This window comes from Sylvia atricapilla, chromosome 6 (assembly GCF_009819655.1).
Source record: "Sylvia atricapilla isolate bSylAtr1 chromosome 6, bSylAtr1.pri, whole genome shotgun sequence".
Taxonomy (NCBI): Eukaryota; Metazoa; Chordata; class Aves; order Passeriformes; family Sylviidae; genus Sylvia; species Sylvia atricapilla.
In genome coordinates this window covers 28,841,745-28,861,424 of record NC_089145.1, presented here as the reverse complement: position 1 = coordinate 28,861,424, position 19,680 = coordinate 28,841,745, and the positions used below count along the sequence as shown (strand labels likewise).

Genomic DNA, 19,680 nt, shown 5'->3' with positions numbered 1-19,680 from the left:
ATGCTTGTGCAGCAGAGAGTGTTTGGGACGTTATGAAGCCGTCTTTGGCAAGACTTGATATCTGCTTTTTGCAGTGGGCAGTCTCTGGTGTGGCTAGAAACTTTTATCTTATTGAGAAGAAGGGTTTATGGCAGGAGAATATGTCCTTTTTATTTTGCTAGGTTGGGGTATTTAGAAAGCTTATCGACTAACTTGGAGACTCCACTTAGAGTAGGTGCCTACCCTTCAGCAATAGCACTGTGCAAGTAAAGGGCAAAGTACTTTGAGTTGTTGAGAGAAAGACAGCATGAGAAGGTGCTTAAGAGAAGGAGGTCCAGATGAATTGATGTCAGGTGATGAATACAAATTTTAGGGGTTTGGATTTAAAAAGAAGTCTTTTATACCTTTCAGGCTACTGATGGAAAATCAGCAGAGAATTTGTACTTCACCAAACAGCTTATTCGTTTAAGAATGCTTCAGCAAAACTTAGTTGTCATCAGACATGCATGTAGTTTATGTGTAACTCCACAGAACATCCCAAAGACTCACGTGAAAAGCTTATATCAAGAATATTTCAGTACTCCAAGCTACTGCAATTGGGGAAGAAGGATTCCTAGGCTGACTGCCTAGCCAGTCGTTCTAAAAGTAGTACAAGAGGGAAAATGGGCTCAAGAAACTATTATTTCACAGCTGCTTTCTGAAAGTGACTAGACTTCCCATGCTAGTGCACAGAAGTCTACAAATCCTGGAAATGACTTTAAGTGGTTTGTACAGTGGAGGGTAAGAAGGTATGTACTTCAGTCTCCATAATTTGAAAGAATTGTGGCCAAGAGGGAAGAGCCTGTGCAGTGGTTTGAAGCATTCAGTATTCTAATGTTTGGGTAAGCGTGGGGATCACTCTTCATGGAAATCTTGCTTGTTACTGTCCTTTGTTGAAGTATACACCTGGTATTACTTCAACCCTTCTGCTTTTATGAGAGCTGCTTTTGAGAAAAACATACCCCATAACAATGGAGTAGCTGACTTCTCACCTAGTAACAGCATGAGGTTGTAATCCTGCTGCATTTGCTAGTGGAGTTCAACAGCTTCAACTGGCACTATGACAGACTGAAGAATGGGAAGTAGCTACTGAGAGATTAACTTGGCATAAGGTGTACAGTAGGATGTTTTGAGTTTGTTTTCTGAGTTATGCTGAATAAGCACAGGAATCCTTAAACTCAGAAGACTGGATCAAATTATTAAACAATACAGTTTAGTGAAGACAAGATTCCACATATTATGGAAGTTTTGCTATTATTGTCTTGGGACAAGAAATTCATTGCCTGACTGTTCAAACATTTGGATTTTCTATCTGGTTCAACATGTATAGTTACAAAGGTAAAGAGAATAAATAGTCCAAGTTAAACATACCTTTTCTTGTCAATGTGTTTGACAAATTAAATTTAAGATTAAATTTGTTCTAGGCTTACATGTTACCTTGGCTGGAGGAATACTCTGAGTAGGAGAGTGAGTTTTGACAGAAACTGAAGTGATTACTTCAAATAAATTAAATCAGTCTCTACCTTAATACTGCCAGACTTACTGGAAAGATTTAGAAGTTGTGTGTTAGAAATGTGACACTTCAGATGAACTTTCTATTTTGTATCTAGGTTTTGGTTTCTTCCTCTGTTCAAATGATTGTGTACTGAACTTATGAGATGCCTCAACTTGTGACTTACAAAACTTAAGTTGGATTTTATGAAGGTGATACAGGCATGTGGATATAAAAGATGTGTGGGAGAAGGAATTATTTTAAAATATGGAATTAATTTCTTGTCCCTGGTGTCTCTGGCATTTTCTTTCCCATGAGTTAAGCACTTTCATAAACTTGCATGTCAAAGCAAAAAGAGAAAATTTTAAAAGTTCACTTCCTGACTATAATAACTTTTTTTTTTTCTCTGAAGAACAAATTCACAACAAGTAAAAACCTAGAGTGATGCTCTGAGATGAAGAGCAATTCTAAGGGTTTCTCCCAAACCCTTGGTGAGCTCCTCAAATACTCCATTATGCAGCCTCTCTGGATGTAGTACTTGATCTTCTAAAAATAGAATGTGGCTGCTGCATTATATTTGTGAGTCAGTTTGCAAAGAAAATGAAAATTTTATTTCCTAGCTAAAAGTCATCTAACAGATGAAGCATAATACTTAAGTGCTGCCCTTCATTTTTGGCTTACACAAAGCAAGGATTGAGGGAGGATAGTAAGAGGGAAAGAAAAATCACTGTAGAAAAATGAGGTTTCTAGCCTGTAAGAGCAAAAAACTGTCTTGAATTCAGCTCATGCAAGTAAATCTAGAGTTTTCTGGCTTTGCAGTGTGATCCCATACATTTGCTCAGCCTTTACCATCCTCAAGCACAGGCTCTGTGCTTTGAACCCCTTCTTATTTGCACAGCTGGAGGTTTGGGGTTGAAACATAAGTGGTGCTTTAACTTAGGCTAGACTCTTCACTTTGCAGGAGGGGTGACTCAAGCAATAAAAGTATTACAATATCTTTTTTGTAAGTACCTTCTGCCCGGGGGAAGTGCCCTTCTGAAATTTGTTGAGAAAGCCTTAAGTCTTGGTATAAAACTGTAGGATGCCAAAAAACCCCACCCAAGGACTGGAACGACTTAAGATGCAGGACTTTGAGAACCTTTGTCTTAAAATGGTTATCCAGGTGCCAGTGAAGTACGAACTTGTGAGCATTTCCAAAAAGAGTATATTAAAATAAATCAATCTCTTCCTTCCCCTGCCCCAAAACACATGACAAACTTCCCAGGAAGCTCACTTCAAAAGTGTTTTTTCACTTTCTGAGGCTGCACGGGCACTTTCAGGACAGAGGCTCGACAGCCTGGTCAGCTGTTGGGAGTTTGGTGGCTCTGGCTGGTTGATATCTTTCTGCATGTGGTAAGACTGCAGACCCTGAGAGAGATTTTAAGACTTTCAGATTTTCCTCTTTGTATTCCTAGAAGTCAAGGCATTTTAGGTCTCTGGCTCAGAAAAGGATCTCTGACCCCTGTGAAACCTGCTAGGCTTATGGTTCCATGGCAGGAAGCTTGGCTGAAGTCCAAAACCAGTGGTTGAAATTGAAGAGCTTGTGCCCTGTGGGCAACCTGCCATGGGGCTGAGAGTCTAGCCATGATTAAAACTGGAATTTGGCTCCAGTTGTGCCTCCAGAATGGCTGGTTGCACAAGTTTGGAGCCTGAAACCAAGGCATAAAAATGTGAAATGATTCTTTCCAACAGCAACAAAAATGTCGAGAAGTTTATAGTCTCCCTTAATGTGTAAAATGGTATGGTTTTCCTGGGGAATTCTCTCTGGGAAGGACTTGCTCATTTGTACTTAAGTCAGACCAGTCTGAGTACGTTGACTAATGAATGTGTGATCTGTGCCATGTGAATATACCTAGATGAATCACACTTTCCCAAGACGTGTTCTAAGGGTCTTCAAACTTGAAATCTGCCAAAACAGGAGTAAAATATTGCAAGTGCTGTTTTGTCTATCTCAGTTCTGTTAGGCAGCAGCACTCTGCAGTACTAGTCTGAAGTGAAGCTGCTAAATAGCAAAGGCACCTCTGTTTTGATCTGTAGTGAACTCTAGATTTGTTTCTCAATAGATTTCCACTTTCTCACGTTCCTGTCATTTGCGTCCCTTGCTCCCTCTTTTCCTTGAAGCCTTGCTAAGGCATGTTACTGTGGTACTACAATGCCTTGGCCATTTCTCGTTACCTCCATCACAAAAGGCTGTGCTGTTCTGTTTGTGCTTATAATGTACCCAGATGGTGAATAGAATGAGTGACCACCAAGCTCATTTTCACTTGTGGGGTCAGACCTTTTTCTGCTAAATAACACAAGTGTTCCCAGCTGCTGTGCAGCTGCAGGGAGTCTGCTTTCCTTCACAGGCATTAAAAACCCTTTAATCAGTGTTTGTTGTTTGTCAGCAGTGGTGTTGAGGTGTGGAGAAAAAGAACAGATATGCTTTGTTGGCCAAGTTAACTTCATTCTGACCTCTTATCTTTCCTTTTTCTTTTCAAGTCTGAAGAAGCAGAAAGCAGTTTGGGAAGTGGTTTCTGCAAGCACCTGTGTAAATGTATTTGCTAAAGGAGGATGTTTGTGTCCTTATACAGATAGAACATTTGACATAAAAAGATGCTCTGAGAGCTGCGTTGAACTGGAAACTCTTTAGGGCAGGGACTCAAACTGGCTGGAATAGGCACTTTGCAGACACTCTTAGTGTAAATAAATGTTACATAAATACAAATATTGTTGCTTAATACTAGTGTTATTTATTTTAGTATTGAGTCTATATTCAATGGATCCTATTTGCAATCTAGTCAATTTTAACTTTTTCCTGTAAAATAGATTATTCCTTCTAGTTTTGGAAGGGGGTTATTTGGGTTTTTTGGTTTTGTTTTTCTTTTTTAGCTGGCATTTTGTGTTTGTGGTGGTTTGTTTGTTTTCCTTTTAGTTCTACTTTTAATAGCTTCCTCCTTATGAAGGAAAAGAGAGGAGATAAAGAACTGATAAGCTGTCTTCAATCCTGTTTGCTTTGGATGTAGTCTGTTCTGAAACAAATGGGAACACAGAAATCCAAAAGAAGCTTTGAGAAATTTCAGAGCTAAGACAATTATTTTCCTCTTCTTTCTAGATGAAGCTTGGAAACCTGCTGGTGCTGCACATGTTTGCAGGTTTGCTTTTTCCCTGAGTCCAGGTTTGCTTGCATTGTGTGTCTGTGTGTAGAGCACCAAGCGCTGCTGTGTGAGTAGTGATTCTGTCATTTGCAAGGGCTGTTTGTGTGTGCTTCCTGGAGCTGTTGGGACATCAGGCTTTGATTTGAGCTTCAAAGGTCATCATAGGACAATTGGCATTAAGGGCAGAATACTTACCTTGCTGCACTTCCCCTGGGAAGACCAGAGAATCACATTCCTATCTTGGCTGTGTCTGGGGAGGGGTGGGTACCAGGCATTAGGGCACATTGCTCACAGCCCTCAGCCCTGCTCAGCAGTATCTCCAGCAGTGACCAAGGGGCTCCTCTGGAGCAGGGCTGCGCCCTTGGGAAAACAGTGCCTGTTTGCTCAAAGTAGGAATTATAAAATAAAAATTTAACTGACTACATATGGATTGTGGTCCTAGCTGTTAAAATTACAGAACCAAGGGCATGACAGCCATGGCAGGCACGTCTTAGCGTTCATCCATTCTTTTTCTTCATGCAGCTGAGGTTGCTTGCAGAGGAGGTCGTGCTCTCAGACCAGCACAATGCTAAAGGAAGACCTTTTGTGCTGGGTGGGAGGGGATGTACTCTCAAAACATTTAGTATATTAAATGTCTGTGGGTGGTCTTTGTTGACCATCACTTCTGTAGCATGAATGCTTACCTGCTAGAAAAGGAACAAAGAATGACCATTTTATACCTGAATGCTATCAGGGCTGCTGAGCAAAGATACGGGCTGAGCTACAGTGGAGCAGGTACCGTACTCTTAGGGGAAGTTTTTGGAGCCCCTTGGATCTCCTGGAGATACTGCTGGCCTTTCTGGCAGCACAGTTTGCTTGCGTGAGAAGAGCTCTGATCAGACAGGTGTGATCCTGGATCCTTCTTGGATTTAATGCAGACTTACACAGTTACGATCTACCTGAACAAAACAAGCACCATCTTGTGCAACTACGTAAACCATAAACTTTTTTGGCAAGGCAGGTGTGGCATCTTCAGTGTCTGGAAAGCACCGAACATGCTGTGTGGGCGCCCTGCTGTAATCCAAATTACAAATGCTAAAAAGGCTTTTGATTTTTTTTTTTAAATTTTTTTTCTAATAACGTGGTTCTTGGCTTAATTTGGGTAGGCAAGAACTTCACAGACTGCATTGGGGTGCTCTGCATGTTTCCTCAGGCCCTCGTAATTAATCAATGTCAAGTTATTTCTCTGTCTGCAAGGAGGCACCTGAGGAAAGCTCTTCTACAACCTTAGGTTTAACTTGTTTGTCAGCCTTGAGAACAATTTTTTATTCTTTAGAATGAAAAAGGGGTGTTCTTGATGTATAAGCCACCTCTATACTAAGTATTTTGGTACAGCCTGCAGAAGGCTTGTAAGTGAGTTGTAATGATACAAGATGACCTTCAATAAGTTGGTAATATGGTTTGATGCTGAGAGCCAGTATTCTAGATTTTTTGTTGAACCTCTGAATAACTCATACCTGTGGAACTCGGCTTCTGACAAATAATTTGCAAAACGTTTCATGCCAGTAGCTGAAGTCTCCAGTTATCTGAGAGATCTATGTGAGATAAGAGATCTGTATGTTCCTTCTAAACCAGAATGGCTCCTGTGTTGAACTGAATGTTTAATTGCTGCATGTGCACCATACTGTCCTATCAGGCAGCTCAGTTTCTGTATGTTTTTACATATAGGAACCTGGAAAGCCTTGTGACTCTTTCAGTGTCTGACGTCACATGCTGGGAGGAGGCTTCAGCATCTTCAGTCTGTTGCTTTTTGCTGTATGTTTACAGTCACTATTGATCCTTGCATTTTGGGGGTGGCAGAAAGACATTACTGTATCCAGAGCAATTCCAAGTTAACTTGTGATAGTCCAACCACTGAAAAGAAAAAAATCTAGTCCAGCTTTACAGTGTTTTTATAGTCTAGTCCAAGTCTCTATAAACAATTTAAAATTGCCTTCAGGTTTAAATTTTCCAATTTGCCATTTGGAGCAGGTGTTGCCAGGTTGTAGAATATGTTGCAGAAAAGGAACAAAAATATTTCAAAAACACTGTGCTGTAACAAATTTGTCAAGTCTGTGACAGATGAGATTTTTTTTTAAGAAGTTTGCCCCACCAAAAGTAAAATTTGCTTGCTTTTCCCAGCTGTCATGTTTAAATAGGGGGTTTAGTAATGCATTAGTCTTCAGAAGATCCAGCAGTACAGTATGAAAATATGAAACTTCTAATCGTTTTTCATTTAAATGGGGAGAATTTTTTTTTTTTTTTGGTGATGAAAAAACCCACCAACAACCAAATTTCAGAGATGCATGTTCTCTGAGTGGTTAAAAACCAACCTAAACTAGGCTTCAGGCAATGTTTTTTCAACAGCTTTAACCTCAAAGCATAGAGTAGACAGCTTTGTAGGAAACTGTAACACCAAGGTGATTATGGCAGTGACTCACACTTCCCTGTAAGGCATCCAGCTATCAACACACTTGGAGAGCTGTGGCTTTGTGCATACAGGCAGGGTGTCAGTCAGTGCCCATTTGCCAGCCAGCTCTGAACTGCTGAGCTCAGAGCTGCTTTGACAGTGAGCTGGGATATCAGTATGTTAGAAAGCAGCTCTGGTGCCCCCAGGCTTGCAAGAGGCTGTAGAAATGGGAGGTAGGGATGCGGAAGTGCATGGCAGGTTTGACTTGCCTTTTCTTCGCTTAATCCTCATGGAACTTGTTTGAAAAGTCCTCTGAAATCTTCCTGTGAGCAGGTGATTGGGTTTGGGTAATAATTAAAAGTCTGACAAACCACTAAGTGGGGTAGTATGGGAAGAGAAAAAGGCTGCTACTATCGTGGCTTGCCAAAAATTTCTGCAAGTGGTTATGGAAAGATGATGGTCAGTTTGGATCCTCAGGAGAACAATATGGACTTGGGAAAGGGACCTGGGTATCTCTATAGGCAGCTCAATGTAGAGTTGAGGATACAACAGTAAACTACTTCCAGATGTTGAGACTTGCAGGGAGCAAACTGACAGAAGGTGAGGGCTCATGTGCATCGTGGGCTTCCCCATCACCAAAAATAATGCAGAATGCCAAGGAAAACAGTAGTGATCATGATATGGAGAGAAGTAGTCTGGGTGAGAAATTGGAGGGTTGGGATTATTCAAACTACAGAAGACTTGTTAAGGAAATACACATTTGTACAAAATGGGTTGCATCATAATGGAATGCTCAGGAAGAAGAGGTATGCAGAATGATTATATAAATTCAAACTTCTGAAAGGAAACAGGTTTTTACACAGTGTGCAATTAGATTGTGGGATGCATGGAGTGCAATTGCTGGCTGTGCTGGGTGCCATCAGGATGTAACAAAAGGTGACTTTGGGAGTGTGCATATATGCTCTTGCAGTTGATATTTACAGATGATATAAACAGTGCTTTCAAAAACATTAGTGGTGATATAAAACTGGTCACATGCATGGTTCAACTACCAAGGCCAATCTTGATAGTTTATTTGTATTCCTCTGTCTTTGATGATAAATTTTTTGTGTGTCTGACTAAAATTGTCTAGTACCAGATACTGTTTGTGGCACAGCACTGGGCAAGCTAGGCTGTTGTGACTCAGTATTGCCCTTCCCGTGTGGGTTGTGTTTGGCTTTACACATCTTACTTTTTTAGAGGTGAGGCAGTGAGTAATGTTTCCATTTTATTAAAGAGAATGGAATGGCAAAGACCGTTAATTTTTTTTAAAGATGTACGTGTTTCATTTAAAGTTCCCTTCAGGCAAAGTCAGCTTTGTTAGGCAGCTTAAAAATGCGTTATAGTCATATTGTTATTGTCATGAAGAAAAAAATGCACCACGTTCAGTTTTGGGAAACCAAACAAAACCACTGTTTGTTGTTTTTTTTTTCTCCCTCCTTTTTTCACTTCCTTCAGTTTTTAATAAGTGACCGTGACAGAGACCCGCAGTGTAACCTGCATTGCTCCAGGTCGCAGTCCAAGCCGCTGTGTGCCTCTGACGGCAGAACGTACGAGTCCATGTGCGACTACCAGAGAGCCAAGTGCCGCGAGCCCAGCCTGAGCGTGACGCACCGCGGCCGCTGCAAAGGTAGGTGGGTTTAAATGCCTCTGAGCACTTGAGGAGCAAATGCCTCTGCCTTCGGAGAGGAGAAACGGGAGGACTACCCCCTAAGAAACGGAATCCTTAGACCTTTGAGTTTAGTACCATGCTCTGAGAGCAATCTGGTTGGGATTGTGCATTCCTGCAAGCATGGGGTGTCTGGGTGTCGGTTTAGGCAGTAGAGTATGAGCTGACTGAATTATCAGTGAAAGAAAGCAAAGGAGCCACAGACGCCATAGCCCCTGAGAAAGAGCTGGAATATATGTTTGCAGAGAGAAACAACTAGCCCCATGGAAGAAGTACAAAACCAAATCCTGAAAGCAGACTTCTTCCTTGCTACCTGTGCTGATGAGGAATCAAGACACCTCTGACCGGCAGGACTTTGGAGTGGGGAAGAATATAATGCACATTAGATGTCTAGTACCTTTTCAGACATACACAGCCTTTCTTTGCTGAGCTAGTTAAGAAGACAGTGCATGCAAGGCTTTACATGGCTCTTTTTTTCCGGTTTGCTGTTACACATCTACTTAGAAGTGCGAATACTGTCTCTCAATTCAGCTCTTTGGCATAGTTTAAAGATGAAGTTGAAACTTGTTAAAGGATTATTGGTGTCTTGTCACACAAATGGTTTGCATTTGCAATGAAGTGAAATATTAAGTGGAGTCCATTTTCTGAGAGCACAATTGGCTCAGAGGGCAGATGGCACAGGTGTTTTCAGCAGTGGATTAAAGTGACAGGAGAAACTCATTAAAATCCATGTAACAGAAAAAAATCATTTAAGCCTGGCATTTGTTTAAAAAGCCTTTTTTATTATAATAAAAACTTACCTTTGTTAGAATTATTTGATATAAAATGGAAATCCCTCTCCATTTACTTTGTATTAACAGACTCTGTAATTAATACTCTGTATTAACAGACTTTATGGTTTAGGTGAATTATGAACCTGACTTCAAATATTGATCTCTTTTAAACAGTTTCTCAATGGAAAAAAAAATACTTGTATGATTTGTTTTTCATTGCTGCTGGGTTGGTTCTCCCATAGCATAGAAGAGGCCTTTGAATCAGGCTTCTTTCTAAATACCAGAAACCGGAATGTTTCTTCGCAGAGCTGAAGAAGCACTTGGATTGTTCTTGCAAATGATGCATTTTTGAGTATCACAATAAGAAGCAGTATGGTGAGAGTCCTGTGTTTGCTTTCATCCCTTGAGCAGAGTGTTTAGATAAGCAGCTCCATAGCTGATGTTGGCGTATTAACTGGCACTGTTCAGCTGCTTAAAACATGAGATCTGAAATGCGGTACATCCGTGTACTAAACTGAGTGTTTCTGGAAGTTGATGAAATTTGCTTCCCAAACTACATGGTCTACTGCAAATTGTGATTCCAGGATCTCAAAGAAGTAACTGAAACTTTTTTGTCTTGGGCACAGGTAAAGTATGCTTTCTTTCTGCTTTCCGATGCAACTAAAATGTTTAGTTGAAGCTAACTTACATTCTCAACTTTTTCCTCTTATCCTGTGGAACTATACAGTAACTAACAGCCTGGGAGTGTTTGTAAACTGCAAATCTTGCTTTTAACCCACTGACACTCCTGCCAATCCCTGTGAAGTAGGAATATCTTTCAACTATCACATGCAAATTTAACCTAGCTGGTAATTTCCATACGTGCTGCTCTTAAAAGGTATTTTGTTTTTCTAGCTGCATTAGGAACATGACCTTTAGTGCACAAAGATCACAGTTGTTGGCAAATCCAGGCAGTTGTGAGACAGCTGTGCTGAGCTGCAGGCTGTTGGCCGGGTCTGTATTGTGTACTTGCAAAAAGGAAAGTATTGCTGACAGTGTCTGAGCACCTTGTACTGCAGCAGGACACTGGGTATACCCTGAACAGCCTTCATTCCTCCTGCATGACAGATGCTCTGCAGGAGACCTCCCATGAAACTGTAAGGGATCCCGTGGGCCATCAAGCTCAGTCACATACAGTTGTGATAGGTACTGTACCCAAGAACTTATCCTTTTGGTGAGAAATTTTAACTTACACTTCACTCTCTGGAGGGGGGAAAAGCAACAGGAGACTAAAATAAGTAAAAGAGAAAGTATATTGTGGACAGCAAGGCATAGTTCTGCAGCCCAGATTACCATGGGCTTCCAGTGTATATGCTGATGACTTGAACTGTGCTTGTGCCAAGGAAAACAGAATGGTTTCCATAGTGAGAACAGAACCTTTTTGATTCAACTTAATGCTCTGTTCTCTCTCAAGAAACTAAGGACCTTTAAAGATGAAATCTTGCCAGTCCTTTGGGAGCTATAACTCTTATTCAGCTCTCGTTTGTTGCTAGCTTCCTCATGTGCTTTTCAATGAAATTCCTTCAGTGCTAAATTATCTGAATTCCCTCCAAACCCTCACACATCACAAAGGATTAAAAGTCAGGAGTAGCTTAAAATATAAAATTATGGCATCCCTGACAAATGGAGCCTCACTGATGAGATTCTAGGGAATAGTTCCAGATGGTATAGCTGTGTCTAAAATATGCAGCCAAGCAATGCTACCTGGATCTTTTCTCAGGAGGCGTCATAATATCTGTTGTTAAATAAGAGTTATACCTGAAAACTTCACAAGGGTGGAGGACAAATACTTGTTAATCTTGACAGCGCGCAAAGAGTCATTTATGCATTGTCTTATTGGTATGTAAGGCAATAAGATTGTCTTATTGGTATGTATCTGTGGCTTAGAACACATTTAAGTTCCGTGTTAACTGGTTGATTTCTAGGAACTTCTTTGGCTTATTTAATTACAATGTGGGAATTTTCTAAAAGTTCTTTTTAGATATATTAATGAGATTAAGAAGTCTGCTGGTGCAGATTTTGTTTTTAGATCACAAGTCACTTTGTAGAGTGTACCTATCTGTAAGTTTCTGGTGGAGATTATAACAGGACTTCAGCCTTTCTCCTGGGACACAGGGAATGAACACAGCATTTGGCTAATGTGCTAGAAAGGCAGGTCTTCTGACTGATGGGTTATTTGAAGATAATCTTCTCTACCTACTATTTTCGTTGGACTGGAGATGATGTTTTGAAATCACTTTGTCCGCTCACCAGATCCATGTGTTTTGTCTTCAAACTTGCTTTATTCTCCCTTGACTGTGAATAAGAATGTTCTTCTTGGCAGCAGTTAGTAAAATCTAAAATGTCACTTTCAGTCACTTTGCAAATCTAGACATGTTGTGAATAAATTAGGGAACTCTGGAGTAGAAATGCCATGTGGATATCAAAAAAGGAACTAAGTGTATTGGTGTGAAAGGAAGACAAGAAGGTGATCAGGAGCAGTCTGTGTGGATGGGGAAGTCATGCTTGACCGAGCAGATTGCCTTCTGTGGTGGGACAACTGCCTGGATAGATGAAGGAAGAGTAGTGGGTGTTGCCCAGCTGGACTTCAGGAAGGCTTTTGGCACTCCCTCCCACGATATCCTTGCAGGAAGGCTCAGGGAGTGCAGACTGGACATGTGGACAGTGAGGTGGTTTGATGGTTTGAGAGCTGTGTGAATGACAGGTCTCAGGGGGTTGGGATCAGTGGGGCAGGTGTGATTGCTGGCCTGTCACTAGTGATGTCCCACAAGGTTCGATACTGGGTCCATTACCATTTAACTTGTTCACCAGTGACTTGGATGAAGGGACATATGCCTCTTCAGCAAGTTTGCTGATAATTCAAAGCTGGGAGAACTGTGGAACTCTTCAGAAAGGTCTGAGGGTTGGAGGGATGAGGAGAGTGGAACCTTATTGAAATTCAGCAGAGTATGGGGTCCTGCACTTGGGAGGGAATAACCTCTTGAACCAGTACAAGCTGGGGGCAGACCTGCTGTAAAGCAGCTCTGTAGAGAAGGACCTGGGAGCCTGGTGGACAACAAGATGTCCATGAGCCAGCAGTGTGTCCTTGTGACCAAGAGGGACAATGGGATCCTGGGCTGCATTAGGAAGAGCATTGACAGCAGGTCAAGGAGGGTGATTCTGCCCCTGTACTCAGCCCTGGCGAGGCCTGGCCTGGAGTGCTGTGTGCAGCTTTGGGCTCCTCAGTACCAGAGAGACATGGAGATTCTGGAGAGGGTCCAGCAGAGGGTGACAAAGATAATGACAGGACTGAAGCACCTCACTCGTGAGGAAACACTGAGGGAGCTGGGCCTGTTTATCCTGGAGAAGATATGACTGAGAGGAGACCTCATCAATGTATATAAGTATCTTGAAAGGAGGGTGTCACGGGTGTTTTGGTAGTGCCAAGCGATAGGACGCGTCAACGGGCAGAAACTGGAGTGCAGGTAGTTCCATGCGAACATGAGGGAGAACATTTTTCCTGTGAAGGTAACCGAACACTGGAACAGCTGCCCAAAGAGATTGTAGAGTCTTTTCCCCTGGAGATGTCTGTAGCTGTCTGTACTCAATCCTGAGTAGCATGCTCCAAGGGACCCCGCATTAGCAGGAAGTTTGGACAAGATGACCTCCAGTGGTCCCTACCAACCTGAACCATCCTCTGTGGGTGAAAGAAGTTTGAGATTCCAGGTGTAGGACTTGCCCCCAAATGAAGTGGAAAACAATGAGGAAAGTGAATAATGATTGATATCCTGTACAATAGATAGGCATGGTTTTGTAGTTTGCTGAGATCTATTTTTGCCTCTTTTATGCAAATACACAGATAGTTGAGTAAATGGGTATGAATCTGCTGGCTTTAGTGTAGCTGAACTGCTTCACATCTGATGGAGACCAGGCCTGTATGTGAGACAGTCACCGAATGGAACTGAAAATAGTTAAAAAGCTGCTGGGATCAATTTTTGCTATTTGAACTTCGGATACAAACATAGGAGAATTAAAATTAAGTCGCTTCAATAGATTTTGGTGGTTGCATTCTACTGACTTGGTGCTAGTGTTATGTGAATCCTGGAGATATTTTACATTGTTTTATTAGGAGAGCTTGGGTCTTTGTACCATGATGTTGTGTGGTCTCAATACTGCCTCTGCCTGTTGAAGAGAGGATGCTGGAATTCTTGGAGCCTATTCAGGAGTGCAGTGTGTATATTATGAGGAACATGGTGGTCTTGTTTGAATAAACTATTCATGGATAGGATCAGCCATGGTAACTGGCCAATTTAATTGCAAAATCTGAAATTATGTGCACCTGCATTGTGTTGATTAGGCCAGGGATGTCAAAAACATCACTTCTAGTTAACAATCTCTTGGTTGCCAGCTGCCAGCTTGAGAATTAATTTTCTTTAAAAGGCAGCTTTGTGAGCTATAGTAAATCTGTCCCAAGTTTGAAGATATTTAAAGTAAAATTAGGCAGATCTGCTTTCAAAAGAAGTTATGCTGTTTTGGTTTTTCAACTAATGTGATGGAGGGAAAAGTGTCCAATTTAGTCTGCTTGAACCATGAAACTGGAATGCATTAATGCCATTTTGGTTTATAAACCTGGTGTTTGATATTCCAGAGAACATTTCTAAAAACAGGGAAGATAGTGCTGAAACACTTGGGTAAGCAGTCAAAATGCAGAATAGTGTATATGAACCTACAATCATAAGATCAGGCTTTAGTAAAATTTGTAATGCATCTTATTTGGGGTGAGCTATTTGACAGCTACTTTTTAAACACTTGGCACTTATGTAATACTTTACATTTTCTAATTAACAAAGCAAAAATAGCAAGGTGAAGTCATCCCACTGAAATCACATGTTGATGCAAACATTATAAAAATACCAGCCTGTGGAGTGAGGAAGAGAAGGATTGACAGTCCTATTAAAAACAAACTGGTGAATGTTGATCTTAAAGGCACTGTTTTTACTGGAACTGATCTGTGGAAGACTGACAAAAAAGATAGCAAATATGCACCACCTTTCCACCCAGCGTGGTATATAGGTGTCTGTTCCAAATCAAAGCTCTAAAAGGAGTTGCATGACCTTTGGAAATCAGTGAGGAAGGATGGGAGAAGTAATCAGTCCTGAGTGTTCATGAACAGGAGAAAAACTGTCTTCTCTGTACTTCAGCAGCAATTTGTGAAGAGTCACCACTTGAGCCAACAGCTGAAGTGCAAAAGATGCTGCAACAAGGATGAGCTCTCAAACACTGTGGTGCAGTGGTGGTGTGCTGTGGAGTGTGCCCTGCTGAGTGGGAGTAGAGAGTTCAGTCTATAAAGGCCAGTTAAAATTGCCAGGAGGGACATGGTGGCCTTAGCAGTGATATGTTTATATTATCATCCTAAAGTGAGGGCTTGATCTTGTGCATGTTTCTTTGTTCATTAGACAAACTGGACAAACATATGGGTTAGTTTCCCTTCTGCCTGGGCTTCTCATGTATTGGTACTGCAGGGTATATCACAAAATGTTTGTTTCTACCAGCTCTGTGCTGAAGCATCCAGTTTCAGTTGTGTGGCTGTGAGTGTGCCAGCAGTAAAGCAGATGCTATATGGAAGTGCTTTATGCTTCTGTTTTATGTTCAGGAAAGGAACCAGAGATGACTGTCTGCAGACTTGTATCCTCATATATGGAGATTAGAAAACACTTATTTGGGAACTTGTGGTTTGATTGTCATGTAAGAAATTCACACCTGTTTTTTTCCTTGCAAGTGCACATCTCCATAGTCAATGCTGATTTTTGTTTGCTACTTAGTGGTCTCCTGTGATGCTGAAGTTGAAAGTGTTTTCAGTCAAGCAGCTATGAAACAAAGTGCAGGCACACCATATGGTTTTGTAGTAATGTCCTCTGTCATGCTAGCAGGATTAGACTCTTAAGCTTGAACAGGAGAGCTGCAGGTGATAGGTGTTCCAGTTGAAAACATTGCCAGTGCTTCCTTTTCACTTGAAGGAGTGAGCACATGTTTGGAAGGATCGGTTGGGAGGACTATCCTCCACTGGAGAGGAGGATTTGTTTCCACTTGTGCAAACAAGGTCTGATTGTCTGGTCATGTTGGCAAGCAGGTGAAAAGGAAATTCCATGTCAAAGCTTATGGTTAACTAGGAAAAAAAGTGTAAATTTTATTCAAATCTCTTTTGTTCTGTAACAATTTCACTCTTTATACAGGGGCATAATGGGCCCACCTGAGATCAAAGCTCCAAGCGCTTTGGTATTGTGCAAATACCCAACAAACAAATTAGCCTAAAGATAACTGATAGAGGATCAGAAGTGACATGAGGTCACAGGAGGGTGAGGTGACCAACTTGTAATCACTCAGTGGTCATTGGCAGAATTAAAACAGGTACTTTGCTTTCTAACCCACTGCCTAAGCAGCTGGCATCTGTACTGTATACTATTGCTATGAACCATTCTTTTTCCAGTGAGTGATTTGATTTTCATACTTTCAGAAGCCTTGTGAAATCCTTCCTGGGAAGTAATCTGGTATGTTTAAAATGAAACTGTGTTGGCAAACTGGAAACCTAATCTCTTGAGTCATCAGTTGTATAAATAAAGTACTCGGCCTGAAAGCTTTGGTCTACCTTTATCAAAACTATTTACAGCATTGTCATTGATTTCTGTGTCTAGAGATGCCTAGATGGAAGTTACTTCTGTTGCCACACAATGTGAATTGAATTCCTCTAAGAATCCAGGCTGACTTTCTAATTTAATGCAGGTATTAGTGATTCTGTTGTCAAAGTTCATGTGATCTATGAAACAGAATGTGATCTTCAGGGCTCCAGTGTAATTTTTTGTTAACCAATGTAATTTCCATGCCTGGTACAATGGGGATTGAAACTTGTTTACTCTGTATGGTGCTGCTTGAAGTTTCTGTACTGAAAATCTTCAGTGAGTGGATTTGTAGGAGAAGAAAGAAGGTGCTAGTTCTGGTGTCAGAGTGCCATGGAAACAGATGTTCACTGTTTTCCTTTTTATTCTAGACTGAACAGCTGTATTGTTAGACCTGATGTTGTTAAATGTAAGCACCAAGTCAATCTGGATATCTGCAGGGCAGAACTTTCCTCTTTTGACTCATCAGTCATTAATTAGAATTAGACTTATCTGGGTATACTCTGTAACAGTGAGCTAAGCCTGGAAGGGGTTAAGGTCATGCTACACTTCACCATCATCTAAAGTAAGAACTGAGATCTTAACCCCTTAAAACTCTGCAGAGCAAGTTTTTTTTTTTTTCTTCTTTCTCCAAAGTGAGTAACTGATATGAGAAAGTTGTAATGCACTCCTGGTTGTAAGCACTGGGACTAGAGGTAAAAGCTGAGTTTCAGGAAAGCACAGGAAATGGCTTACCTGCCTCATCTGAACCACACAGAAGTGGAAGTTCATATGGATGGCTGGCTATGCTTGTATTTTCCTGGGAGAGTTGCTCAGAGAAGAGGGGGTCATCACTTCTTTTCTACATAGCTCACTGCTCAGCTTGAATTATTTGGTTTATACTCAGCCCTCCAGTTTCAGGCTGTTAATATTAATTGCCTTTCATTGTGTGGACATTGTGCTCCAGTGCTGGTTGAAAGAAGCTTCCAGGATCCTTAGATGACCATAAAAACTATTGACTAAGAAATTAGGCGGCCCTTAATTAATTGGCTTATAATTTGATTGCCTAGGTTCATATTTGTCTTTAAGATCGTGAGTAGTAACTCCATATCTACATTATGAATGTGTGGGTAATGGTCTTTTATGATTTATATTTGTTTCTGGGGGTTTTTCCCTTGCAGCTGCATGGGTCATCTGGTAGCTTTTGGAGAGGCCAAATTGCAATGTATATGAGGTTTGCTTTTCTCTTTGTAGATGCTGGCCAAAGCAAGTGTCGATTAGAGAGAGCTCAAGCACTGGAACAGGCAAAGAAGCCCCAGGAAGCAGTCTTCATCCCAGAATGCAATGAGGATGGATCATTCATGCAGGTAAAATCTCTATTTGTTTCAGCCAGGCTTCAGGTCTCTGTGGGAGATTCAGTGTTAAGGCATGAGCCAAGTGATGGTAGCAGAGTGGGTGCACATGCTGACTTAGTTCCTCAGGTAAAAATTTGAAAGCTGGAAACTTCTCTAACAAAATGGAAATTTTGATTCAGTCACAATACCTTAAAAGGCATACACATGCAATAGCATCAGCTCCAGCGAGTACAGAAACAAATGGCATTGATCTTCAGCATTGCATAGAAAGAAAAACAGGTGCAGGAGAGGTCAATTTTTCCATGAACAGGAGCTGTAAAGAGAGCTGTGGCTTACACGGAGCAGGGTGGATGCAGCTGATTCTGCTATTACCTCTGCTTCATCTAGAAAAAAGCAGTCCATTCAGCCTGTTCCTTCTGCAAGGTACTTCTTGTACTCTGTGTCCTGTAGTGATTTGGTGGAGTGGCAGAGAGGAGATGAGACTGCTTTGTTTGGGTTTTTGATTCTTCACTGTTCAGTTGCTGAAGTTTGCCAAAGCAGGGTGGAAATGAAGAGTGATACCTGGTTCTGTTACCACTAGCATATTGAGTAATGTCCTAGTGCTGACTGAACTGGCTGTTAAAAATTGCTCGTGCACAGTGTCCTGATACAGTTTCATGCTGTCTGCTCAGTTTTGCATGCATCTAAAAGGCCAAAAACCTGCAACCTTGTGACTTCCACTTTGTGGATTTAGGTAAATCACAATGTGTTTTTTTCCTAACCTTCTATACATCTAATACTGCTCTAGATAACTTCTTTCTCGGAGAAATTTTAGTATATGCTGGTTGTTTGCAAGGTCATCTGAAGGTAAAAGAAAGTCCAAAGCAGCATCAATATTGGCTTAAAAAAAGATGAGAAAGGCAGAACACTTTGGATTTGGTTCAAACATTTTGTGGTGCCTGGGGGAATAGGACAGGAAAGATTTTTTTTTTTTTTTTTTTTTTTGTGATAACTCACCAGAATTTTTATTTCTGTCCTCAGCCTTACCCTCACATTATCTAGTGTGTGGGAGGGTTTTTGTTTCTGTTTTTTCATGATGAAGTGGGAAAAGTTGTATTCATCCTGCAAACTTTGCATGCTTCTTTAGAGCATCATTATATTTCTGTACTGTGTGGACCATCATGGGAAGGTTGGGATAAGAGAAGATGGCTGCAGTTTCTTGCAGTTTTAACTTCACTTTCAACTATTGACATTTGATTTTGTGTAGAGCTTCTAAGATTGTATTGGCACTGGAGGCTAATGCTTATAAAAGCTAGCAGAGTGGGCCAACATGGACCAAAGTGTTCCATGTTAAACTTCACAGCTCAAGAAAAAAGAGGTTGAAATGTTTATCACCTGTCCATCAACCTCTTGGCAAGGAAAGTAGGTGAAATTTTTATCCTTATAAGCTGGACTGATAGTATAGTTGATAAAGCTTTGTTTCAGACAAGTTTATTTTGATGATTGGTACCAGTGTCTGGATTGTGGAGAAGTTGCTGGACTTTTCTTTGGCATGTTCCTTAGCCAGTGCTGGTTGCCAGTTGAGGGGCAGCATGAGACTGCTCACAAAAATTGTGTGGTGTCAGTTGGCAGCCAAGTGATATTCCACATTCTTTCTCTGTTCAGTTTTATCTGTGAACTAAAGTGCTTTTGTTTTACCTGGCATGATGAAAGAAGCCTCTGATCTCTTTGTATCTGGAATAAACTGAAATTCATATAATTCCTTGGTTCCACATACCTCATGAACCAACTTCATCATTTATATGGCAGCATTTAAGGTAATTGTCCCTGCGTAAGATTTAAGTGAAAAATAATGTCCAAGAAAGCTAACTAGTTTCAACCTGCACTTGAGACAAGTGTTTCCTTTAGCTTGTGGTAAAAATGAATTGTATTTTGATTTTAAAAATTTATATAAAAACTAGAATTTTGGTGAACAATCTAAACAGTTTTGCTTCCAGCAACTCATGAATAGATCCCATCTGGTGGAGGTATTTTTGATACTGCATCTATTGTGCTGAGAATTGATGCTCTGGGTTGTACT

General features: G+C 41.0%; 1 protein-coding gene across 4 annotated transcripts in view; it reads left to right on the top strand.

Annotated features, from left to right (window-relative positions):
* The window catches only part of SMOC1 (SPARC related modular calcium binding 1), a 130,067-nt gene that overhangs the window by 33,647 nt on the left and 76,740 nt on the right, over positions 1-19,680 (top strand). For all 4 annotated transcript variants that reach the window (XM_066321339.1, XM_066321336.1, XM_066321337.1 and 1 more), the window contains exons 2-3: positions 8,612-8,783; positions 17,521-17,633. In XM_066321339.1, the coding sequence (XP_066177436.1) occupies positions 8,612-8,783; positions 17,521-17,633 (285 nt within the window). The remainder of the gene's footprint in view (positions 1-8,611; positions 8,784-17,520; positions 17,634-19,680) is intronic.